Below are 27916 nucleotides of genomic sequence, written 5' to 3'. Positions count from 1 at the left end.
ATTGTTTTTAGAATTTCTTCGTATGTATAATATTTCAGTAAAGTTCATTTTTATCAAATTTAATAAAAGAAACACAATTCGTTATGCCAATACAGAAAAAATATGGCGAAAAAAAGATGGCCATGTTTACTGATTTCACAGGATTAAATCATCGAAATTGATTGTCAACACAATACTATCAGGTCTAACATGTATAATTTTGAATACCAGTGATCTAAATGGATAAGAAAATGGAAGATATATAGATATACAATATACATACATCCCCAATGATAAAGAAATAAGATTACAAAATTCTTTAGATTAAAATTATGCCCAATGGCAATGCTGAAAATATATCCAAAGTTTGTGAGACAACGAAAAGATAAAATAAGTCATAAATCTCTGGATACCAAAATAATTAAAAGCCAGTGTTCCCTCCCTCCCTGTTTAATACTGAAAGTCATAGTTTTGTAAAGTTAATTAAACAGATCTGTAAATAGGTGGTATGCATTCACTACCGCCAGGGTATCATGATATATAACATGATCAAATGTTTGTCTTTTTGAATTAAAAAAAGATTACCGTCCTTTCGAGTACAGACGTACAACTCATATACAACATTTAGAAATTAATTTTCATTTAAATAAATATAATAAAAGAGCTGAGTAAAATGACTAAAATTTTATTATACAGACACACATGCATTCCACTACTATGGAACATGAACATTCAATTACTGGATGAATTAATATTCGGAAGTGTAAGTACATCTCTAAATAGTGATGTAGTTGTTGAGTTTTGTTTATGTAAAGGTTTAATAAGTAATAACACAACTGTTTTGGAAGATTTCCTTATTTTACTTGTGGATTTTCTACCATCCTTTTCATTTTCAAGATTTTTTTATCTCAAAGAATGAAAAATTGAAATACGTTCCTCATGATGATAAACAATATTACCCTTCAGTAAATTAAATTCATTGGTTGAAACGTTTGTACACTTAAGAGTTTTGTACTAACCCATTAAATTTAGTTGAAGTACACAAAGTTTGAGCCAACGAATATGAAAAAATGGTTATAAAACTTTGGGCACCAGTGAACATAAATGAAAGCAATCACTAAAACTTGGATGGGTGAATGTATCCTCCCCTAATGAATCTATGGGGCTAAAAGAGAACCTTATCGGTTCAGTTGTTAGCATAATCCCTCTCTTGAGACAGGCAGATATATTGATTTTATGATAACATAAACCAACTAACCACTCGGCTACCGAAGGCATTAAATATATTTATGAAATCAAAATTTAAGAAAGGTTATTTGATGTCCAACATCAAAATAAGGGATATCATCCCTATTTTGTTTTGCAAATTATGTGGGTATAGTAAGGGCCAGGGAAAAATTTTAAGTAATTCTATTTATGTAGTATTTGGATGAAGTTACATTATATTACATTAAGAGAATAAATATATCAGAAAAAAGAATAGTTAGTAAAACAGCAAAAAATATTTTTTAAAATCAATTTAAACTACTGAATTTCTATTTCTTTCCTTGAATAAAGTTAGCGAAATGTTTGATTGCTTTAATTATATTCTTGAAAACACAAAAAAACTATTTATAGAAGCGTAAAGTAGCTATTTATAATATAACAAGTTGTTTACTGTTAGGTAAAAAAAATTATTTAGTATATCAAATAAAATTTGTAGTCATAATGCTGTGTCGAAATTTTTAGCCGTAGACACTTTGATCTAATGATGTATCAAAGTCGACATAAAGATTAAAAAGCTTAAATGATGATATGTCATTTATGATCAATTTTATTAAATAAAGAGTCGACATAAACTATTGTAATTTCATATTAAAATAATGATCTAAATCTAAACGTATAATATATTAGCAATTTGTTGTTAGGTTCATTTTATCCATCTTTGTACATAGTTTATTAACTGGACGATTTGGTAACTGTTTATTTGTGTTTTAGATAAGAGATCATGTATGACAAGTATTGTATTATTCTATTGAATACTATTTATGGATTAGGCTTTATTTTTTAAAAATGTAGTGGGCATTTTATGAAAAAGGCGTTTTTTGAGATAGGCGTTTTCTGAGATGGGCGTTTTTTGAGATAGGCGTTTTCTGAGATGGGCGTTTTTTGAGATAGGCGTTTTCTGAGATAGGCGTTTTTTGAGATGACCCCAAATTCATACCATATTTATGACATTACAGAAGATGTTAAAATAATACTCATTAATCGGTAAGAGTAAAAATGGAATGCCTTGGCCATTGCCATGAAACCGTCCTAAATTTTGGTTAATTAGTTGTTTCTTAACTAACCTGTTCTTTGACTGTAATCATCTTGTCTCTGAAGAGCTCTTGGAAGCTAGAGGCCTCCACGGCAAACGGCCACAGTTCTGAAAAAATGTACAGGTTGAAGTTTTTAATTCATTTAATTTAATAAGACACACTATGAAATCTCAAAATTTTGTGAAAAGAAAACCAATATTTTTGTTTCAAATTTTAAAATGAATTTGACATACAAAATTTTGAATCCATAAGACTATTTTGAAAGAATCATAGAATTTACGTGGATTTTATCTGGTAAAGGGGTTGGATAAAGTGTTTATTATTTAGGTCAGCTTAAAGTTTCACTTTATTAGAGTACATGATAATCTAGTGTAAGATCCAAATAATAATACATCTATTTATATAACAGTATTGTTATTTTATATTTAATAGTATTTTAATGCTATATGTACTTATTTAAGAATATTCACGTTGCATTGAAATAAAGAAGAAAAGCATGCTGATTTGTGATGTGGCGTACTTACAATAGATACATTTATAGAGTAGCCGCAAGCTATATATTACTAGAGTTGGGCTCGATATAATTATCTTGCTATCTGGCTAAGTTTATTCAATGTTTTATTTACTTTCTTTTGGTTATCTGAATTCTGACTATTAACCATATTCTTCCATTATCTTATCCCTGACGATTTCTTTCTTTAAACTATTTTAGGATCTTAATATTTTTTATTTCAAATTATCGTCCTGAAAGGGTTAAAATGTTTAGTTAACTGTTAAATTTTAGTTCAATATATGACCATATTACGCACATATCGCTAGTTTTCTGTTATTTACTATATTATAAATTTAAATTTTCCGTTTTATGGATAGAAATTTAATACTTTAATATAATTCAAATAGCAACATGAAATAAAAAATTTATTTATTCTTCATACAGTAAAATAATGGGTCTTATCGTTCTGGTCAATGAGAGTTTATTACAGATTATTGGAGCACTGTGAGTTTTAAACTTTTATTGCTTAGAAAACTTGAGCTCATATTTATTGACATTTATTTCCTATATACAGGGTGCGCCACATAAAACCGGACTTTTTATAAACGGTCATAGCGTCAAAACTACTTGACCAATCAGGACGTTTGACCCCACTATAAAAAGCTTAGGTAATGACCTTTTAGCACAAAAATATCTTTGAACAAAGATGGGCTCGTACTCCGAGCTGGCCGCGCTTATGTTCAACAAGGCAGATTCGAAATGTGCTGGTGATATAATCTGGATTCTCGACTAGGGCCTACTGAATCGGACCTCAGCCCATCTGTAGGTGAAGTAGAGTTATGCAACTTGCTGGGGATACTGTTAGATACATAAGCAAGACACTAGAAAAGACTAGAGCTCTCTATCTAAAAAGGCTTGGCTGTAGTACTCCGGCAAAGTGAAACATGGCAGATTTAGAGATGTTAAAAACGTCAAAAATCGTGTAAAATCGTGAAAATTTCTCAGTGCTTGACGTTAAAGACCCATATGAAACTTAAAAACTCATTTTAGACTATGGATTGCGCTGACAGCCCTAGCTAAAATTCCAAAAAGGTATAGAACGTCGTTCTAGCTCAACTGTGGTCCAAATAAAGGCCTCCGTGTCAAAGGGTAGCTTGAAAGTTGGGTGAATTTGGATCCTGCGGTTACTCACAATTCTAAGGAAATGTGGCCTCCCAGCAGCCCGATCTTAATTCAATGGACTTATTGGCCTGGAGCTACTTTGAAGCATGCACCAATAGACGTGCTCATGCCACAATGACCTCCCTCATTGCCACTATCAAGGAGAACTTCGCCAGCTTGGACAGGTACATTTTGACCTGGGACTGCCGGCGGTTGAGGAGGCGGGTAGAGGCGGTGATTGATGCTGGCGGCGATTTTATTCAATGATCTAATAGTCATATACCTAGTTTGCTTCCCAGTTTTTAAAATTTAATAAAATCTTTAAAATTGACGATTTTATGTTAATTTGTTTACAATTTAGAAAAAGTCCGGTTTTATGTGGCGCACCCTGTAGATCTGTCATGGATCTTGATGCAATAAAGCAGGCAGTTTTGTAAATGTTAAAAATTGGAAGATTTCATTAAACAAAAGATCCCGCAAATATAATTATTAAATAAAATAAATCTACCTATTAAAGGTTCTTCAGAATCCCGTTGAATAATAGTAGAATATGCATGTAGGTGGGCAAGGCTCCTGAAAATAGTTGAATAATAGTAGAATATGCATGTAGGTGGGCAAGGCTGTAAATAGTTGAATAATAGTAGAATATGCATGTAGGTGGGCAAGGCTCCTGAAAATAGTTGAATAATAGTAGAATATGCATGTAGGTGGGCAAGGCTCCTGTAAATAGTTGAATAACAGTAGAATATGCATGTAGGTGGGCAAGGCTCCTGAAAATAGTTGAATAATAGTAGAATATGCATGTAGGTGGGCAAGGCTCCTGTAAATAGTTGAATAATAATAGAATATGCATGTAGGTGGGCAAGGCTCCTGAAAATAGTTGAATAATAGTAGAATATGCATGTAGGTGGGCAAGGCTCCTGAAAATAGTTAAATAATAGTAGAATATGCATGTAGGTGGGCAAAGCTCCTGAAAATAGTTGAATAATAGTAGAATATGCATGTAAGGGGGCAAGGCTTCTGAAAAAATATAAAATTAAAATTGTGATTCTTTATATCACAAGTTAAATTTAACAAGGATGACAACATATAAAAATCGAGGCTCTAAAATCAAAAGAAAGAAAAACGAACAATAACTCTTGTAGAATATCAGAACTTATAACTTTTTAAGCAGGACATTAATTTGTCAGTTTAAACAAAATTTGACATCCATTTGTTGCGAAATTACGGATACTGTAAAAATCAGATGAATAGGATAATAATATAAATACAAAAATTTTAGGTATAATCCCTTTTGTGGCAACTCCTCTTAAGGGGCGTTTCGTCGTATTTCCACAGTAGCTTTTGATAGGTTATTTTAGGTTAGGTTCGGTTAAGTTGGGTTAAGTGATTGCCCCGCAGGGTTAGAGCCCCACGCAGGTTCTAGAATTAAAGGAAATGCAGCTTTGAAAAAACGACGAAACGCCCCTTAAGAGCCGTTGCCACGAAAGGGACTATACCCAAAATTTGTTGTGAAAAAGGTTAAAAATTAGCATGCTTTAATTGGACTTACGGACTTTCTAATTAAAGCATTATATACCTTAAAACTACACGACAATGATCTAAGTCACTGAGCATCTTTACTCCAGGAAACTTCTTTTCATATTTCACAAACCCATCCTAAAAATTAAGAAAAATGTAATCGCATTTTTAGATTTTTTTTAGTTTACTTAGTTTAGTTTTTTTTAGTATTTGTTTGGTTATTGTCTGACTCTGAACCCCACCACACCAGAACTAAAGACATTAAAAACTTTATTACATCAATAGTAAATTTATTAAATTTAACAGCAATGACTCTATGTTAAATGTCTTGGAATCAAAAGGATTATTCTCTCTGTAAAATGTTAAAGTGATGAGTTAGAAGTGTTATACAATAGTTTTTTTTTGTTTGGTCTTTTTTTTTTGGGGGGGGGGTCGAAAACATGCTATGGCCATGCGTAACACGTAGCGCACAAAGGGGAGGTGATGGTTTTCTAATCTAGGTACAAACCGCGTCATAACTACAGAAGATAATTAATGTTGTACTGTGTCTGTACCTACTGCTGCTGTGCCAAATGGACAACATTAAAAGTAAGAGTAGGGGGAATATTTTAGCTCAAAACATTCATAACTCACAACTCATAACAGTTAGAACTTTCAGAGAAAGGTCGTGCAATTAGAGGTTTGATTTTCATCAATAGTGGGGATGTTTGTGCCTTGGGGACCTACTCTAAAGATCTGGCCAAACGTTGTTATCAACCAAACAAAACGTTGGGGTAAGTTACCTGTTCTAAGTTCTCAATGACAAGGCAGTCATTGAGGGCGTCAAGCTCCGCGAAGAACAGTTTTGGCACCGGGGGTTCTATACACGCGCTGGTATATCTTTTCTCGTCAAATCTAAATATTAAGAATAGTTTTAATGAAAAAAGTTAACTGTCCTTTTATTCAAAGACCTCTAAATATAATTAACCGACAGCAGATCAGGTATTATTGTATCTCCTACCAAATCTAAATAGTATAGTGCAGTAAAATATCAGTTCTATTGCATAGGAATAGGATAATTTAGGAGGCAAATTACTTTATCTATAGATTATATTTTAATTTTAGTTATTAAAAATCTTTAAAACAAATTTGTTTTGCTAATTTAAGAAATATATGAACATAAAGTTTTAAGTAAGCACAGTTTGATTATTCTGTACATAATTAGTTTTAGGTAAAGTAAGTGTTTTTATAAAAAGGTAAAAAGACAATTATGCTCATAAGTAGCGCACCTATAACAAGATAATCTTTTCATAATTAATGCAAATTAAATAAAGAAAAAGTAAAAGACGAAACTTATTATTTTCTATTGATTTAAATTACTGCCGGTTATATTTTATTTACAATTATAATTTTGGTAGGTTTTAAAACAACTAAAATACTTCTATAATATTTCACTAAGTCTTTAAACTAGATACATTATATACAAAATTAGCACAGCAAAAACTATTACTTTAAATCTATTATTAAAAGGCAATGATATTATGATGAGTTAAATAAAATAAAAAGTTATGTTTTAAACAAAGATACATTGGATAGATATTTTAGAAGATTTTTAGCAGACTGTCTTACAGATAGATCAACAGATGCACAGAAAAATAATAAACTCCCAGCTATAGGGTAGCTACGCTTACAAAAAAAGTAAAAAGAAACTTACATGAACATGCACTTTATTATCTTCATATAAACTTGAACTTCTTTGCTAAACTTCAGCAGTTGCCTACACACAAATATTTTATTACATTTTAACAAAGTTTTACTTAATTTTCTTTTGGTAATTTTCCTCCAACGGAAATTGGAACAAAACAGTTGTTGAATCTTACTTCTGGTTGAATTAGGTTAAGTAGAGCGTTAGAAAGCTATGCAGTGTTAGAGATTAACCAAGGGCTAGAAACAGTTTATTAAAAGTTAAAAATATAGCGGGGGGGGGGGGATGGGGGAGGTCTGTAAACTATTCTTTGTTTTTAGCGATTGTGCCAAGCATACGCTATATCATATAGAATATCTTAAAAGTAGGGAAGCAACTCAAAAAGTTTTGTTCGTTGGTCTGTCCGTAGTTTGAAAAGCTTACTTAATTTACTTATACTGTTTTTAGACAAAGCTTTTACACACCAAAGATAACGATAACGGTATTTTCTTTAGATTTACTCAAAATAGGTAAAACAATAATCAGTCAATCTTCTTTAAAGCAGACAATTAAAAACTCATAAAATTATCCTATAAAGTTTAAATAATAAAAAGGGGCCACCGTTAAACATTATATTTCTTGTTGAGCCATGGTAATAATTTGAGAGATAAACTTTTTAATGGTTAAAAATGCGAAAATATATTATAATCTAATAATCCTAAATGTAAATATATTATTAGGATATTTTGTCTGTAGCTTCCAGAAAATTGTCGAACAGAATGTACCATTCTGGAAAGCTTTATTTTTTTTTTCTTGACGTGGTTTTTAAGCTAAAAGAACAATTTTTTTACCTGAATTTATGTTTAACTTGATATCTATCAGAATCATCAGAGGGTAGCACCTAAAACAAAAACAAATTTAAATCCAGAAAAATACATGCGTTTGTTACTTATTGCACAGCTATTATATTATATAAAAATAGTAGGATGTTTGTCTATGAGGAAAGATTTCGCTAACCACTGAACCGATATGGGTTTCCTTTACAGAGTAGCTTTTTTCAGATAATTAATAGACAGGTTTATAACCATTTTGAGGAGTATAACCACACCATCCTCTCAAGAAACAAAATTAGCCTTTAAAAAGAATTTTAGTTTTACTTTTTAATTCAGGAAATAAAATTAAAAGAAGGGGAGAGGGATAGACTTCGCCTCCTCCCCTTAAGTACCCCTAGAATATTGTACTGGCATATCCGCTAGTTTATTTATAATGCTATTACTTATTTTAAAGCAATAGCATAAAATACTTGTAATATATCTTAGAGTTTTCATCAAATGCTTTGTTAGGTTCAAAGTGACTTAATTCAAACATTTTTAAAGTAAAAAATTCTTTTTTTAACTGACGATTCAACTTCTTTAAAACCTGTATGATACTTATAGCTTTTATAATTCTATAGACTATGACAATTATTTCCCCAAAAAGCGCAATTAAGTACTATTTTAAACGAAAAAAACGATAGATTTAGTTTCATCAGTTCTTTTGAATTTTCAAACCATACTGATGAAACTGAGTATACGAAGATCAGTAATTAAAGTTAGTTTTCTGTATTTGATAAAAGGTATGTTTAAGTGTGTATGTGTGTGTGTGTGTGTGTAGGTGTGTGTGTAAGAATTTTCTTTCATCTATTTGAAAATCAAAATTTAAGAGAAATTACAAATTGTACTTTTGATTTAATTTTAGAAATAATCAAAAATCAAAATGGAATTATGATACCCTAAAATTGGCTAAAAAAATTGGTTTTAATCTTATGATTGTACATTTTTATATTCGTAGAAAGCTGGATATAATACGATGCTAGACATAGTTTTTTCGTATGGATGAGAACCGGTAATATTCTTTATGTTTAAGTGGACAAAAATTATGTTTGGAAATCCTTATCCTTAAATTTTACTTAACACCAGTTTTAAAAATACGTAAACAACTAAATAATTCCAAACAAACAAACCACAAACGATCTCCTCTACAATGTTTTTAAAATATTAGTTCTAAAGCAAATTTTTAATTATTTTGTAGTTGTGTTGGCATCCCTATTAGTTGTAATCATACTCACTTAATAAGTTCGTTATGAATAAGTATTTCTAAAAATACAATGGCCAAGCAGTTTCTTCTTATACAAACAACCATTTTTGTAAATACATACACGAATGTTATATAGTAAATTGAAAGATATACTAGATTTTCAAAAAAGGCCCATCTGAAAATGATTTTCTGTTCTTTAAGGCACCGGTTTTTCGGATGTTGTGGCCCTTGTTTCACTAAGCGTAACTATGCAAGACAAGAATAGATGAATTTTACTCATGCTCCTACTACGAAGCTTTAGTCTAATCTGGCAAATGATGTTTTTATCATTACAATTAGTTTTTCTGTCCCTTGCTTGACTCTAAATTAAACTTGTTACTACTAGTTAAAGCGCTTTGAAAACTGAGTGAAAAATAGATTTAAATTTATGGGTTTTAATTGTTCTGTTTAGTATACTATATGGAAGGGTTTCTGTCTGTTTATATATCTTGTAAGATCTCTATGATGGCTTGACATATAGTTCTATTTGTTTCTGTTTCTTTTTACAGTAATGAGAAACCTTTGATTTCAAATATTATATATATAAATATTTTTTCTTTATGCTTTAAAGAAAGATATTTTCTTAAAGATTCGTTGCTTTGAAATAGAATATAAATATTCTATAAAGAAAACAAAAAATTTCTGTAAATATACAGTAAATACAAACCTGGCTTGATAAAAATCTATGTAAGCAAGATATATTTGAATTTGTATGCGAGCAAATAAGTTTATTACGCTTCTTGGAAAAGCTGAAAAGTTGAAAAAGCAATAATAAATGGGTGTGTGAATAACTTTTTATCTTTCAAACTTCAAAGGAATGAAATATATATGTTGTGTACATTGAACATTTTCCAGCATACATACATTTCTAATACAGTTCATGAAATAAAAAATGAGTAAAAAAATATTTATTTAAAATTCAATCAAAAATTATGAGGGCATTTAATAAATTAAAACTTTCAAGAATCTTAGTTTTATTGTCACCATCGGGTATGATTTATGATAAATTGGATTGGAGCCATGATTTAAAATAAAAATTACATATTGCTATAAAACAATGATAGCAGTTTCTGTAGTTTAGATAAAATAAGTTAAAAGGCAGACTCTACTTTCCAAAAAAGAATATTATAAAGTCTTTTTGCACAAGATTGGCTAATCAGGGTGAATATCTTTTCCAGCTGTAATATAGCAGAAAGTTTGCAGTTAGTTTTGTTGGTGGGGTGTGTATACCTTCAACTATACAGCCACTACTTAATAGGCTGTTTTTTCAGTTCAGCTTAATCTTTTTAGTATTGAAGCTAGTCTGTCCATCTGTTAAAGGGAAAATGATTTTCAGTTGCCATTCGTGATAGACAACTGATTTTTTTTTGTAAAGATAAGATTTCTCAGCTGTTAGAAAAAAATATTATCCTGAATTGTAATGTAAAAATTTGTGTGACCACTGCACTCATCTGTACAAATCATAAGGTCTTTAAGTCTTTTATACTTTTTTATTCTTATCACAAGCGGTTGCGCCCCTAGCATCTAGAGGCTCTATTCTAAAGGATAAATAAGGGCAGAAAAATAGCTTAATACCAAACCCAGACTTTATCTATAAAATAAAATAGCCTAAAACCACCTTAGGACCTATAGGAAGCTTTAATGTAAAGGATAACCATATCGGGTCAGTGATTAGCAAGATCCTCTGCTATAGACAAAAAAAAACTTACTACTTTATATAATAAGATTTGTTATGCTTTTTGTAGATAGTAAACTTATGAGAAATAAAAGAAATTTAAGAATGTGTAAAAAAACTTAATAGTTTTAAAATGTAATATTTTCAGTAATAATCCTTACATAACTTTATTTTAGAATTTAAGGTACACATTTTTTATAGGTTATTTTTATAGATAAAAACTTTGCACAATAATGCTCAAACACCAATGCTAAATATACAGCGCTGGGTAGCTTTTTACAAGCCCCAAGTTTACAAACTCAATTTCAAAATTTTAACTTCATGCTACTTTTTTGCTTTGTATTAGAGAGAACAAGATAAAACCAACAATCTATTTTTTTTATTTTTATTTAACAACAAAAAATATTTCATAGTTTATAATATATTTTTCTAAATACAATGTAAATTTGCAATTTTCCTTATAGAAAACTACACTGTTTTGGGTTCCTAAACCAACAAATTAAGCTCTATTACAAGAAAGATTAGTTGAGTCCCTGGGGAGAAAAAAATATGAAAAGCTCTTTTTCTGTATTAGCTTGAGAAAGTTTAGTCTGCCCAAGGCGCTCAACTTTCCAGGTTTGGTGTAGACTTTGTTTAATTATTAACTTTGATTACACAATACACCGAGTTATTTATTTATTATATGAGATGAGAAACTTGTAGCTACTCTGTAATTAACACATGTTGTTGCTAATTATTCACTTAAAGATTACAACCATATTTATTAATTTTAATTTAAATGTTTCACTCTGTCTTAAATCATTGAAAGTCAGTCAAATATGTAATTATATCTTAACAATGCTTATCAACATTAAGTTGAAAGCAAATGTAAGTTCTTGAACATTTATGATTCAGAAATTTGAAAGTTTGTAAATTGGGTCATCCTTGTTCACATGCCAGAAGTGGTGATTAGTTTGCTCAGACTGAACTACCAAACTTTGGTAGTTGGTTTACATTTTTCAAATAAATATACTGTCAGCTAATTTCAACATATCTACAACTTTTTGCATTTTCTGTGTTAATAATGTAAAGTTTTGACTAAAGAATAACATAAAATCAACATGCAATATTCAATTTTTTAATTAATTTAATTTACAATATTAATATTTTTATGGTAATTAAATATTAAATAATTATTAAAACAAATTTATGTAAATCAGAATGAGGCAAGTTAAATCATGTATTATGTATAAAAAAGATTTGATTTATTCAGAAACAAAACTTTAAGAAAGCAAGAGGAATTATCTAACTTTATTTAGTACAAGAAAAGCAAATGTAAGAAGCGATGTACAAAGTTTTATGGTGACACTCAGAATTGGTATTCAAGAGTTGAAAGTGAACAAGAATGGTAAGAAATGACCGAGCATCTGGGGCCTTGCAAGGTTATCAGTGAAGATAAGTCCTTAATAACAATATTTTTGATGCAAACTGTGTCATTTTAAATAAAACTAAAGATGTTAGATGATACATTATTTTATTTTAAATAACCCATAAATTAAACTAGAGCCAGTAGATCCTAAAATTGGTAAATAGTTTTCGGTAGTACTATATTTCCTAAATCCAAATATAATTTGCATATTTGTTCAAAAAGTTGTGACAATGAACCAGAAGAGATGGCTTCAATATTTCATTACTAATTTTATTGAGTCAGCAACAAATATATATTTATAGATGAATACACCATAGCTTTAGTGTAATTGGTAGCATGCTTGCTTATTGTAGGGACGGTGACGTGATTGAGTCTGGTCCATACTGTCTAATACTAAAAGCATAAGAAATAGTATGACATACAATGGACAGTTGGGACTTATAGACAAAAGATTGTACAATCAAAGGGTTGGTTGTCTGTTGGGTGTTATTTAACCTAATATTATATAGTTGGCATTAATATCACATGTCATTGATTAAAAATTAAATGAGAAGCACGGGGTAATAAAAGATAAATCTTCTAGATAACCATTAAAAAAGATCTGGGTTTGGGCGACATGCAAAATCTTTTTTTTGTTGGGTTGAGTCAATATTCCTTCTATACCCCGGACCTGATCTAAACCTTGTACACAACCTTGAGAGTATGTTGCACAGGTGAGGGGGGAATGTTTAGAATTGTAATCAACCAGAAAGTGTTAGCTTTACCCTCGCACAAATGAATATGTAAATAGAAGAAATATTCATTTTCCCCAATCTTCAGTCATTTTATACTTCATAAAAGTGGTAAAGTCTGACATTTTATAAATATTCTACATGACATTGACATTATTTATATCGATTATAAGGCATTGAATACCAGTGGTCATGATGATATAATAGATACACAAAATTCACAAAATTGGGGAGAATTATTTTTATTGTTTGACCTATCCCTAAATCTGTGGCTTTACCGCAGTCAAGAGTAACATACACACAACATATTTATTAGTAGAAGCGAAGCTTTGCTATCATTCTGTCTTGTTTGTACGTCTGTTCCTCATTTATCTTTTTTATATATTGATGGACACTTCTTGTAAACGTTAAACTTTCAATTTTCTCTCAAAAAAAGAATTGTTTTAGTTTATATAAATATTAGGTACTAAGTCATCATTTGATATTCAGTTTCATTTTCGGAAATTTTGGCATCCTTGTTTATTTAGAAAAAATGATAAAAAGAAGGGTATAAAAACACACAGATACAAATATTACTAGGTATAAATTCAAGAATTTAGTTTATTAAATGTAAGTAAGTAAAAGATAAAAGTCGTAGCTAATAGTTAACATATGCAATGTTTGGTTCTTTTAACGTTAAGCCAAAATATTGTTATTTAAAATTGATTAAAATATTGTTTTTGCTTAAAAATAATGTTCTATAAGAAGACAGGGAAAAGCTTACAAGTTTAAGAGGAAAAGAAAGTTTTGAAAGTAAGCCATTTAATCATAATGATATGTCATTGTACTTTTCTTATCCTCATACTACACTCTTAAAAATATCTTACTTTGTAAACATAATGCTGAATGGATTTTTTGCAGTCATTGATTTTACAATAAATACATCCACACTAATGTACTGGCAAAAACACAATCACTGTACTTTTCCACGATGTTCTAATGGCCTCCACCACTAAAATTACTATTGATTGAACTATTAAAAAAAAGTATGAGTGGTGCCTGATAACTTCCCCCTTTGATTTTTTCAGTGTTTTAGAAAAAAGAAATAATTCTTTTTGATTAGGGTATTTTTTACTCGGGGATATTTTCAATCACCCCCACTAACCTAAAGCACTTTAAACTGTAGCCTTGAAAATTTAAACCTGGTCAACTGTAAGACTCCACTGATTGAATCAAATCTAGGAGGGTGTTGAACCTGGTCTGCATGTCATATAAATCAAATTTTTTTTTATAAAATTGTAATCTTATTAAATGTAGATTCGAAATATATATATTTATATCTATCTATATTCATATCTACCTACACCTCCTGCCCAAAAATCTTATCTTTCTGTCTTTGACATTGTAAAAATGTAAAAACTTCCAAACTCAAAATTTTCAGTTTTACCGTGTAAACTATGTAACACCACACGTATAAAGTATCCCATTTCCAAAATTAAAATTTCCCTTGTAAACATCAAAATTCGACAATTTAACCACAAGGAGTGAAGTTGTGTTTTTCTCAGCAAAACTATTTTTGCAAGAAACCTTATTTATAGATTAACTAGCGGATTCCCATCAAAGAAGCACAGATAACACTGAAACCTCTTATTTCATTTTTGGTATAGGTTAGACCCCCCCTCCAATGATTGTTCATTAAAAGTATATCGCAGTCTTATTGCTTGCTTGGCCCCGATTTTTTCAGAGAGCAGGGATAAGACAATGACCGATAAAATTAACCCTTCAGTAGATTACAATTAGTGGTTGATAAGTTTAGACACTCAACTTAAGAACCAACCAATTAAAATTCAATAAAAGTCCCAAACGTTGTTAGACAAACGAATAAGCAAACGTTAACAACATAAAACTTTGGGTACTAGTGTAATAAACAGCCCAATGTCCCCTCCCTCCTTGGAATTTCTACTCTCTAAAGTGAAAGTGTTTTTTTTGCGATACTAACTCATATTTTTGCTTAGCAGTTTTTATTTTAATTTTCTTTTACGATTTTTTAATTTGTACATTGAATCTCAAATAAATATATCCATTCTGAAATTTTTTTTTTTTTTTTTGACAGATTCGTGGATTAAAAAGGTAACACTACTATTTTGGCTTGTATAATTTTTAGGAAAGTTTAATTCTATTGGCAAATTAGCATTGATACTTTTTTTTCTTGTTTTGAAACCATAAACACCTAAACTTTACGTTTTTTTTCTTCATATAAATACTTTTATAGTAATACGTACAATGCCAATATTAGAGAAGTTTTGCTTCTAAAAGTTTATTTTAATAACAGCATGTCCGATTCAATAGAAAATTTTCATTTTCATGAGAAAAAAAAGAAAATAGAAATTTTAAGAAATTGAAAAAAAAAGAAAATATTTATGTTTATAAAAATGTAAATGTAAGAATATGCAGGAAGGAAGGGAGGGGACAATATGCTGTAAATTATATTTTTCTCCAAGATTTATAAACTTGCTTCCTTAAAAACTTTAGGAGTTATTATTGAATATTGATTGGGTTGTACAAAGTAATTGTCATAAACTTTTCCACCAATAATTTAAATCAGGGGTAACTTTTTTATAATTGACATTAACATCTCCTTAAAATTTTATCCCCTAGAATCCCTGTATATTTACATAGAGGTAGGGAGTCTTTCTAACATAACATTGTATCATTTCAATTCTTTATATTCATTTTCACCTTTTAAAACTAAAAACTTAAAAAGCGAACTAAATAAAAATAATTTAATGAAAATAAGTAACAGACAAAGGCTCCTCTATAATTTTACCTATATTTACAGGTATTCTTTTGGGGGATTAATCAACAATTAGAAAAATAATCGCCGTTAATGAGATCTTATTTAAAAGAAGATTATATTTACCTTAATTATAACAGAATACATCTTTGGTTTGCCTTTCACTGTAGCTTCAATATCTGCTGCTTTCAATATGGCCTAAACATAGATAGATAGATAGATAGATAGATAGATAGATAGATAGATAGATAGATAGATAGATAGATAGATAGATAGATAGATAGATAGATAGATAGATAGATAGATAGATAGATAGATAGATAGATAGATAGATAGATAGATAGATAGATAGATAGATAGATAGATAGATAGATAGATAGATAGATAGATAGATAGATAGATAGATAGATAGATAGATAGATAGATAGATAGATAGATAGATAGATAGATAGATAGATAGATAGATAGATAGATAGATAGATAGATAGATAGATAGATAGATAGATAGATAGATAGATAGATAGATAGATAGATAGATAGATAGATAGATAGATAGATAGATAGATAGATAGATAGATAGATAGATAGATAGATAGATAGATAGATAGATAGATAGATAGATAGATAGATAGATAGATAGATAGATAGATAGATAGATAGATAGATAGATAGATAGATAGATAGATAGATAGATAGATAGATAGATAGATAGATAGATAGATAGATAGATAGATAGATAGATAGATAGATAGATAGATATATAGATATATAGATAGATAGATAGATATATAGATATATAGATAGATAAATAGATATATAGTTAGATAGATAGATAGATAGTTAGATAGATAGATAGATAGATAGATATATAGATAGTTAGATATATAGATAGATAGATAGATAAATATATAGATAGATAGATAGATAGATAGATAGATAGATAGATAGATAGATAGATAGATAGATAGATAGATAGATAGATAGATAGATCACGCTTGGACCCTCAGATGTCAAAACTTTATTTTAGTGTTTGGCCAAAATGACTTAGCAATTGTATCTGTAAGTACGTCTAATAACACCCTTTGCTATTTTTAAAATCCTAGAAAATTTTTTTTGCAAGAAAATTGCATAAATTCGCAACCTTTTTTAGAGCCACTACATAACTCGAGTTTTAAAACTTTTTATATAAAATCCTTTTTACAAAAAATATCAATAATTACTTAAAATTAAACCTGAAAGAAAAAAAATCTCATTACACGTGTTAATTTGCATGTTTTAGGTCTTTTTTTGAGGAAAGTATAACTTCCACATTTTTGACAATAATATATTTTTTTAACATTTCAAAGTAAAATATAATAAAACTTAAACGATTTTTCTTGAATTATCAGTTGAAAATTTCATCAAACATGCAATTTAAGTGATGAAAATTTAATAAAATCATTTTTTGAATGTTTAGATTTACCAATTTTCTACATTTAAAACAAAATGTTAACAAAATTTAAAAACATTCTAATATATAACTTTAAAAATCAATAACATTTTATAAAATGATGTTTTAAAAAATAAATCATTAAAAGGTATTAAAATGCATTTTAAGTTGCTTAAAATTAAAACGAGAATATCTTTTTACACTTTATTCTTTGTAATAGAGATTAATCGTCATTTGCTGAAAATGAAACATTTAATAAACTAATTGAATCTTTTTGTGACCATGTTTAAACTTTTTAATTTTTACACTAAGGTGTTTTTTAATGAAAATCTTTGTTAAATTCTCTTTTGCGACAAAAAAAGAAAGGGATTTTTTTACTATTTCTAGGTTATCTTATGTAATTTAAACTATATAATATGAAATAATTTTTAATGTCTTTCTTTTGAGCAACAAAACAATGTAAAATGTAACATATATGCAAAAATAACAATTTTTTTAATGAATATTATAATATCCTTATATGACATTGCGTCAGAGCTTATTCTTTAGATCATATGTTCATGAAAAGTAGTCATAAACTTGGAGGGTTGCGCTATTTATTAGAATATTAAATAAACTTGAATGGTAAAAATATTAGCATAGCCTTTGTCAATTCAAATGCTTTAGGTATATTATTCGGAAAGTTAGTTAAAAAAGAGAGAATTTGCTGTGTATACTGTTGAAAGACTTTCAAAAATGTAAATTACAAAGCAATCCTAAAAGATCGGGTCGTAGGCGAGTCTTAGTCGGGGGTTTTCTGATAGCAAATATTGCGTTATTGGTATACAATGTAAAAAAAAACATTTTAAAGAAATTCTTTAAATAAAACCCAACGTGTATTGACAGTACAAACATCTTAATGCTAGCAGACATATGTTTATCAACATTTGCAGAAAACTATTTCCACAAGAAAAATTATTCAGGTTTCTACTTCACAATTTTTAAATATTTCTTTCTGATAAAATGTTTGACATATATCGTATAATCATTTACCAAAAAAAATATTTTGATAATTTAGATTTCAGAGAAGATTAATCCTTTCAAAAAACTAAGACGACATTTTGCATCTTCTGTCATGACATTTTAGAAAAAATATAAAAAACCAAAATTTAGTATGAAAACTATTTTCATCGATTTTTCTGAAGGTATTATCGTATTCTGTGGCTTTGTTATTATCATTTACTTATATCGAAAGTGCCAAACATTGTACCCTAACTTATTCATTTAATAAAAAACCAAGCGTGAGATAGATAGATAGATAGATAGATAGATAAGATAGATAGATAGATAGATAGATAGATAGATAGATAGATAGATAGATTTAAAGATAGGTAGATAAAAATAGAATCTAAATGTCTAAAAGAAATGTTTGAAGAAATGAGAAAGAATGAGGGAGACCATTAATTTCTTGGTTTATATCTTAAGATGACATTAGGTTATCCCACTATATATGCCCATTAAGATGTTCTTCAATTATACTCCAGCTTTGTACTTTTTGTACGCCAATCTTAGAAATACTGCATAACAAGGATCACAACATCTATAAGTAGGGAACTCTAAAATTATGGTTGGACATCGTGAAAAAATAAACTGTAGAGCATAAACAAAACATTAAACTTAATAAAATAGATTAAAAAACCTATTAAAACGTGAAAATCTAGGAATCGATCTTGCACTTCAACCAATAAGCAACTTAATAAAACTTGGTTGAAATATGTAGAATGTGAAATTATTCAATACCTGAAAATTTCAGCCGTCTAACTTGGATAGGAGTCGAGAAAATTATAAAAAAATTAAAATTGAGGAATCGATCGAGCACCCCAATCAATAAACAAATCTCAGCATTAAATAATAATAATTTAATCATTTTATAGCTTAGAAAGATGACAAACTAATAGTCTATGAGTTTAACATTTAGAGTCAAAATAAAAAAAAATCTGTATTAAGTTTTGTACAAAAATCCGCAAAACTAAGCACACCCCTCCTTAACCGAACTTTAGATTAAAAAAATTTTCCAAACATTTGGACAATTGGGCGTTCAAATAGGACCTAGTGGTAGTTAGAATCAGTTGAGAACAAAATCCTAGCCGTTCCTTCTTGCCAGATATCGCCATTTTAAGATTTTAAGTAAAATTACACTAAATATCCAAGTAAAAACTTAAATCTTTTTTCAATTTTAGTATAAATTTAGTGAGACAGCCCCAAAATAGAGTGAGTATCTTTGCTGAAACTGACTGCCAGGAGTCCCTAACAGAAAGTGCCTTTATGTGTTAACACAAGTAGGGATTCGAACCCATTCCCAAAACTAACCAAGGTAGAATAGCTGTGTATTACAGCACGAGGTCAGTATTTTCACCACTGACAGATGGAAGGCAAGGCCAATCCTAACCAGAAACCAGATCATTCACCCACAGGCACCAGTGGAGCACCTTGGAGGTCTGCACCACATGTTTTCTGGGGTGTTGTTCACCTGCACCCAAGGATTGGGCAGGTTGAGACCTAATGGTGCCCTCAGGCTCCCATTAACCCTGCCATTTGGGTCAATCTCAGAGTGATGTCACACACTTGGCGTGTGCCCTGTCCATGAGATGCTCCCCTGCCAATCACAGATCAGCACAGCCAGCATGGAAGGATAGCTGCAGGTTGTGGGCCGCATACCTTCACTCAAGATGCAAGTTAGCCCTATTCTGATCTTGATCCTCCAGGAGATCATGGTAGTGTGCATCTTAAACTATGCCCTGAGCCTGGGAGGGTTCTTTCTGAGGAAGTTGGGGACACCATAACTGTTTGACAAACCCGAGCTGATGGTATGGTTCAATAGGGAGAGTAGCCATGGTCGCCCCCACTCACATTAAGCAAGTGGTCCTAGCCCTGCCAACCCTGGGGAAGGCCCAGAGCCCCTCCCACAACCAGCGGCTGAAGACAAGAAGCACTCTAGTCGTACAATCAACTGTCTGGCCAGGGCAGCTTTCATGAAGCCACAGCCCTTGTCCCCATCAAATTTCATGAGGTTATTTTAGAGCTGACCAAGATGCTCCCCTGCCAATTACAGATCAACACAGCCGCCATGTAAGGATAGCTGCAGGTGGTAGGCCGCATACCTTCGATCAAGATGCAAGTTAGCACTACCCTGATCTTGATCCTCCAGGAGACATGGTGGTGTGCATTTTGAACTATGCCCTGAACCTGGGAGGGTTCTTTCTAAGGGAGTTGGGGACACAGTTACTGTTTAAAACTATCCACGGTGGAATAGCTGTATATTACATTATTGGACTCAGGCAATGCATGATCAGCAGGTTCTACTCCTTGTTAAAGTTCTACCTGGGGTCCCCATAGTCAGGCCCCTGCACTGGAAGTTAGGCCTGGTCTTGACTACCATATCTCTACTGGGGGCCGTTTGATGCAGTCGCACCTCCTTGAGGCACATTGAACACCGTGGGGGTGTACAACTAAGAATAGCCCCTGTCCAGTTTCACCTTCTGGGAATGGGAATAGCCAAGAACTTCACTCTACCCATATCCTGGTCAACGGTGAGCTCTGAACAGGTGCTCCTTGACCTCATGAAAGTTGATGGGGACAAGGGCTGTGGCCCCATGAAAGCTGCCCTGGCAAGACAGTTGATTTTACAGCTAGAGGGCTTCTTGTCTTCAGCAGCTGGTTGTGGGAGGGGCCATGGGCCTTCCCCAGGCTTGGCATTGCTGGGACCACTTGCTTAATGTGAGTGGGGCCGACCATGGCTACTCTCCCTATTGATCCATACCATCAGCTCGAGTTTGTCAAACAGTTATGGTGTCCCCAACTCCCTCAGAAAGAACCCTCCCAGGCTTAGGGCATAGTTCAAGATGCACACTACCATGATCTCCTGGAGGATCAAGATCAGAAAAGGGCTAACTTGCATCTTGAGTGAAGGTATGCGGCCCACCACCTACAGCTATCCTTCCATGGCAGCTGTGCTGATCTGTGATTGGCAAGGGGAATCTAACAGCCCATTTCAGGGGCCAGGTGTGTGACATTATTCTAAGCTTGGCATAAATGGCAGGGTTAATGGGAGTCTGAGGGCACCATTAGGTCTCAACCTGCCTAATCCATGGATGCAGGTGAACAACACCCTAGAAAACATGTGGTGCAGACCTCCAAGGTGCTCCACTGGTGCCTGTGGGTGAATGATCCTGTTTCTTATTAGGATAGGCCTTGCCTTCCATCTGTCAGTGGTGAAAATTCTGACCTCATGCTGTAATACACAGCTATTCCACCTTGGTTAGTTTTGGGAATGGGTTCGAATCCCTACTTGTGTTAACACATAAAGGCATTCTCTGTTAGGGACTCCAGGCAGTCAGTTTGGCCTCAGGAGCAAAGATACTCTGTTTTGGGGCTGTCTCACTAAAATTATACTAAAATTGAAAGAAGATTTAAGTTTTTATTTGGATATTTAGTGTAATTTTACTTAAAATCTTAAAATGGCGATATCTGGCAAGAAGGAACGGCTAGGATTTTGTTCTCAACTGATTCTAACTACCACTAGGACCTATTTGAACGTCCAATTGTCCAAATGTTTGGAAAATTTTTTTAATCTAAAGTTCGGTTAAGGAGGGGTGTGTAAGTTCATCCCACAGCCACATTTCTTCTACATTTAAAGGGTAATTAAAGAGAACATAATCCTGATATATAATATCTGGTTCAACCTTGCACAAATTTTCTACACAAAATTTTGCTATAATTTTAAAAGATGATTTGATGATTTTTTGAGGCTGAAATTTTATAATTTGAGACTCTTTTGCGCAATTGATTTCTTAAAATCGATTTCATTAGATGACTCGTCATGTCTATTTGTCCGTAAGTAACATAATAAATGAGATTTATTTTTCTATAAAGCTTATTCTTTTTGGTTTAATATTCTCCACATTTGATTATAATAAAAAGTTATTTCAGGGAACCTTTAATTAACCAGCAGTTATAACCTATTTTCAATAGGAGGAGTTAACCCCTCCAAAATTTGGGATCATGAAAAGATAACGAAATTGTGGGTTTCGTTGTATTTTCACAGTAGCTTTTCTCCTATTTTTAGCCCCTGCGCGGGGGGTCTAGCCATGCGGGGAATATTTTCTAATCCTGCAGGGCAATCATTAACATTTACTTAACCTAACCTAACCTTAAATAACCTTTCAAAAGCTACCGTGAAAATACGATGAAACCCGCAACTTCGTTTTCTTTCCATGACCCGAAATTTCTCTTATTTTATAAAAATATCTAAACTTAAGTTTAAACAAAATATAAGAAGAAGAAAAATGTAATTACACGCAAACAAATTTCTTTTTTTTTAGTTTAAAACTTCAACTTTTTCAATTAAAACAATGTGACAGGCATTCATAAATTTCTCATACTTCTTCACTTGTTTTGCTAGCAAAACTACTCTATAGTTTTAACATTTGTTTGGATAGCTTGTAGCTTCTTAATTCATGATTAACAATATAACCCCTAATTAATTTCGAATTTTCGGGCCAATAATTGCATCATAACTAAAGACGTTAAAAATGGTTTTCATTGCTGCTATGTGTGAACTACATAAATATTTAGAGCAGAAGAATGCCTTGACCCAAAACAGGAGCATTTCATTACTTTACCCCGTTAGAACTCATTGACGAAGATTGTGTAAACAAAGGGTTGGTTATCTAAGGAGCGTTTGACCATATAGAGCCACCCTCCAGTTATTGCATTGCTTTCTAAAAGCTTCGCTACAATCAGAAGCAGGTTTACTTGTTTGACTTAGTTTGAAAAAGTTTAAAAATGGTGTTAAGGAATTAAATTGAATAAATAATCTTGGCTCAAGTCTCACTTTCAGAAGAGGCTCCTAAACTTTATTTTTTTTTTCATGAACAGACTTTTTGGTATAAATGTTAGAGTTGTCACAATTTGTTTTCTAAAACTATAATTATACAAGGTTTAAATTAATATGATGATTTAACAATGCTTGAATTTATATTTCAGACGTACAGTGTCAGATATAGACTATATATATAATATAATTAGACTTAAAATAGTAAAAGGTGAATTTTCTGATATTTCTCCATGAAAAAAATTAAGCTACTAAATGTCCCTTTAAAGTTTATGACAGTTGCAAGACTAATTATCCTCGTGAGAATAATCAAGTAAGCCTTACATGCAAATTAGAGCATTACAGACAAACATACAGACACCAAGTTATAGCAATAATACAGACACACATACAGACAAAAAAATAAGAATTGAAGATAGATATATAAGCAACAAAATACAGACACACATAAGAAAACAAATTATATCAATACAGACACACATACAGACAACAAATTAGAGCACTACAGACAAACATACATACAACAAATTAGAGCACTACAGACACACATACAGACAACAAATTAGAGCACTACAGACAACAAATTAGAGCACTACAGACAAACATACAGACAACAAATTAGAGCACTGCAGACAAACATACAGACAACAAATTAGAGCACTACAGACAAACATACAGACAACAAATTAGAGCACTACAGAAAAACATACAGACAACAAAATAGAGCACTGCAGACAAACATACAGACAACAAATTAGAGCACTACAGACAAACATACAGACAACAAATTAGAGCACTACAGACAAATATACAGACAACAAATTAGAGCACTACAGACAAACATACAGACAACAAATTAGAGCACTACAGACAAACATACAGACAACAAATTAGAGCACTACATACAAACATACAGATAACAAATTAGAGCACTACTGACAAACATACAGACAACAAATTAGAGCACTACTGACAAACATACAGACAACAAATTAGAGCACTGCTGACAAACATACAGACAACAAATTAGAGCACTACAGACAAACATACAGATAACAAATTAGAGCACTACAGACAAACATACAGACAACAAATTAGAGCACTACAGACACACATACAGACAACAAATTAGAGCACTACTGACAAACATACAGACAACAAAATAGAGCTTTATAGAAAACCCTAGATATCTAGACAAAACATTGAGCAATGCAGTTAAACATACAGATAAAAATTAAAACAAATTAAAACTTAGAGACACGTTTACAGACAACAAATTAGAGCATTACAGACACACATACAGACAACAAATTAGAGCACTACAGACAAACATACAGACAACAAATTAGAGCACTACAGACAAACATACAGACAACAAATTAGAGCACTACATACAAACATACAGATAACAAATTAGAGCACTACTGACAAACATACAGACAACAAATTAGAGCACTACTGACAAACATACAGACAACAAATTAGAGCACTGCTGACAAACATACAGACAACAAATTAGAGCACTACAGACAAACATACAGATAACAAATTAGAGCACTACAGACAAACATACAGACAACAAATTAGAGCACTACAGACACACATACAGACAACAAATTAGAGCACTACTGACAAACATACAGACAACAAAATAGAGCTTTATAGAAAACCCTAGATATCTAGACAAAACATTGAGCAATGCAGTTAAACATACAGATAAAAATTAAAACAAATTAAAACTTAGAGACACGTTTACAGACAACAAATTAGAGCATTACAGACAAACATACAGACAAATAATTAGAAGTAATAATTAGACATAAATGCAGACAAATGAAAATTTGATTTTTGTATGTAGTAATTGATTTAGCGCGAATACAAAAAGTACAAATCTAGATAATTTTCTTGAAGACGCCATTTATTGCAGAAAACTGCAACTGTCTATTTTATTGGTATAATTAATTAACACCATTCTAACAATTTTTACAAAAATAAAAGAATCAATAATCAATAATTTTATTTGGTTTATATCTTGTTATATGTTCACTTAAATTCGTTTTTGGATGGTTAGGTTAATTGATTGCTTTATCAACAGATATAAATTTCGAATAAAAATGTCAGGTTTCTGTACATCATTATGACCTAACACTTAGGTTCTGTACAAACATGGACACGGCACCTTCCATCCCTAACAGCTTTTCACTAACGTAAAGACGTAAGACGATACAAACTCTAGAGTAGCTTCGCTCACAATAAAGAAAACGATAAACTTACCAATCTCTCCCATTCCCCAGAGCCGCTCTCCGTCTCCGAGCTGGAACAGTCGGCTGAATAGTAAATTAGGTTGTAACAGGGCATATCCTATTATATAAAGTTTTTTTGTCTGTAGCGAATGATTTCGCAAACATTAAACAGATTTGGTTCTTCTTTACAGTGAAGCTTCTTAACGGTCCGGGGAAGGTTTTTATCTATTTTTGGGGAGGGTATCTCCACCCTTCCAAGAGAAATCACACATAGATTAAAATTTTAAAAACTATTTTCCCTCTCCCAGACCTGAAGTGCCCCTAGAGGCTTCTAGGGGGCGTAGCCGCTAGTTTTATTACAAAGTGATTGGTTCGCGCCATAACAAAGTGACTTTTAGACATATTAACATGTCTGTACATCCGTCGATGATAAAAAAATCTTTAAACATCAATGTCAAATAGTGGAATTTATCTCTAATAGAATAAACTTACATTAATGGTGCTAGCTTTCGTTACTGCGCTAATCATAGCCATAATTGTTCTTGTTAAATATGAATATTGTAATACGATACTTGATTTTTAAGTATGACTCAAAACCGGTTCTAATCCAGCTGATGTTAATCAGTTTTGATGCCATAATGAAATTAAATATACACTTACTTTTTTCAATATTGCATTCTTTGCCGTTAACATGTTCTTTAATAGTATTTCCAATACAGCTCTTCCCGCCCTTTCTGCCATTAGCGTGACACTGTTGTAAAGTCGACGACGACATATCATCGGATGAGTTAGATGTGCCGTTAAGAAGGCCAAATCCGTTACGGGGCCTTGCCGCCAGGGCGGTTTCTCTGCCGTTATTGCCACCGTTTGTTTCATCACTGGTGCTCGGACCACTACCGTCGTTTATACCGTTACATCCACCGTTTAAAGGCTGCGGCATTTTTCCGTTTTTACCGCCGTTGCTGCTGCGGTGCTTTCCGTTGCTTGTCGCTGTGGCGGGTTTACCGTTGCTGCGCTCGTTATTTGTTGTACCGTTGGTGCCGTTCTGGGCAGGTGTTCCGTTACCGTTAACGCTCGAGCTGCTGTTGTACATGGCCCGACCGTTGTAGGAACGGTTTCGTTGGCTGATCATTCCAATGCCGCCATTTCTGTTGTATTTATATGCATTCAAATTTTATAGCAGTTTTAAGTACTAAGTTTTTCTTTGGGTGCAATATCCATGTTTCCTGAATTTTCTAGTATGAAATATTTGCTAATCTTTTTGCATTGATTTGCAATGTTTAACTTTGTATGCACTGGATTCTAAAGTTGTGCATTACTTTCCGCGCATTTAACACATTATTGAAATCGCCAATCATTAAAATACCAAAATTAGAGGTTAAACTCCCACGTTACACTTAAATTCCTATCCCAAAGACCCTAAAAGAGATGAGCTATAGATCGAATCTTCACAAATTACATTGACATTCATCATTAAACACCCTTTCTTCTTTGATTTTTATTGGATTTATTTTAAACTACGCTGCTGTTATAATAAGCGTAAGCGAATGCGCTTATTATGCACTATTTCAGCACTATCCGATAAATTAGAAATTGACGGATATATCCCCCCCCCCCCCCTTTTAGTAATAGTAATTTGTATGTATGAAGGGTATGTATACAATTATGCCCTCTCCCCCCTAAAATTAAATCTAAATAAATCTAAAGAGACTGTAGTCAATTGTCACCATTCGAACTTTATTTTTTAGGTTTCTAGTAGTAATGCTCATTATTTAAAATATCAGCATTTTGAAATTATAACCATTTTATATTCAAGTACAGTAAACAGAAAGCAGTTAAATATTATGTCAATTTAATGAATTCAATGATCAAATGGATATTAGTTAACTGCCAAATGATGAAACTTTGTGTGTGTGTGGGGGGGGGGGGGGGGGATAAATCTGATCTTTTTTTTGCAAAATATTGGATTTCACTTCTATATCTATATTTGCATATATTGTTGTATGTTAAATTCAACTTTTACAAATCTTATACCTTTCAAACACTCAATTCTAACATACACATACACACACACAAACACATACACAAGGGAGGAAGGTATTATTTTTTTAAGGGAAGCTTCGTTATAAACATTCACATGTGCTAGGATAGACGGCTGAATCATTTTACTTTCTTGGCAAATAATCATCCATGTTAAGCCGAACTTCTATCCAAAGCACCTCTGGCATTCATAACAGGAAATTGGCTGCTAGATGAGATAAACTTATAAAAAATTTTAGTTTTATTTGCTATACCAACATTTGAATAAAATCCTATTTTTCGAAGTTACTACTATCCAAATAGACAAACGCACATATAGGCAAACAGACAAACGCACATATAGGCAAACAGACAAACGCACATATAGGCAAACAAGCAAACAGACAAACAAACAGAAAAATAAACCTTATAAAGAAATGTTGAATTTCATCTTTACTGGCCATAAAATTTTGCAAAAGCTTTCATAGAAAATTTTGAATACCTTTCCATCCATATATATTAGTCGGACAGATG

The 27916-nt window shown here is 31.7% G+C and overlaps 1 protein-coding gene across 2 annotated transcripts in view; it reads right to left on the bottom strand.

The window, feature by feature from the left end:
• Positions 1–27916, bottom strand: part of LOC145326009 (uncharacterized) — a 121177-nt gene that overhangs the window by 40739 nt on the left and 52522 nt on the right. For both annotated transcript variants that reach the window (XM_080169086.1, XM_080169087.1), the window contains exons 14-22: positions 26024–26513; positions 25395–25447; positions 15946–16017; positions 7969–8018; positions 7148–7210; positions 6237–6348; positions 5513–5592; positions 4442–4506; positions 2310–2386 (exon numbers count right to left, since the gene is read on the bottom strand). In XM_080169086.1, coding sequence (XP_080025212.1) covers positions 2310–2386; positions 4442–4506; positions 5513–5592; positions 6237–6348; positions 7148–7210; positions 7969–8018; positions 15946–16017; positions 25395–25447; positions 26024–26513 — 1062 coding nt within the window. The remainder of the gene's footprint in view (positions 1–2309; positions 2387–4441; positions 4507–5512; positions 5593–6236; positions 6349–7147; positions 7211–7968; positions 8019–15945; positions 16018–25394; positions 25448–26023; positions 26514–27916) is intronic.

The sequence above is a fragment of the Acartia tonsa genome, chromosome 8 (genome assembly GCF_053477335.1).
Source record: "Acartia tonsa isolate MP-2025a chromosome 8, ASM5347733v1, whole genome shotgun sequence".
In the NCBI taxonomy this organism is placed as follows: domain Eukaryota; kingdom Metazoa; phylum Arthropoda; class Copepoda; order Calanoida; family Acartiidae; genus Acartia; species Acartia tonsa.
This window is presented reverse-complemented; position numbering and strand designations above follow the sequence as displayed.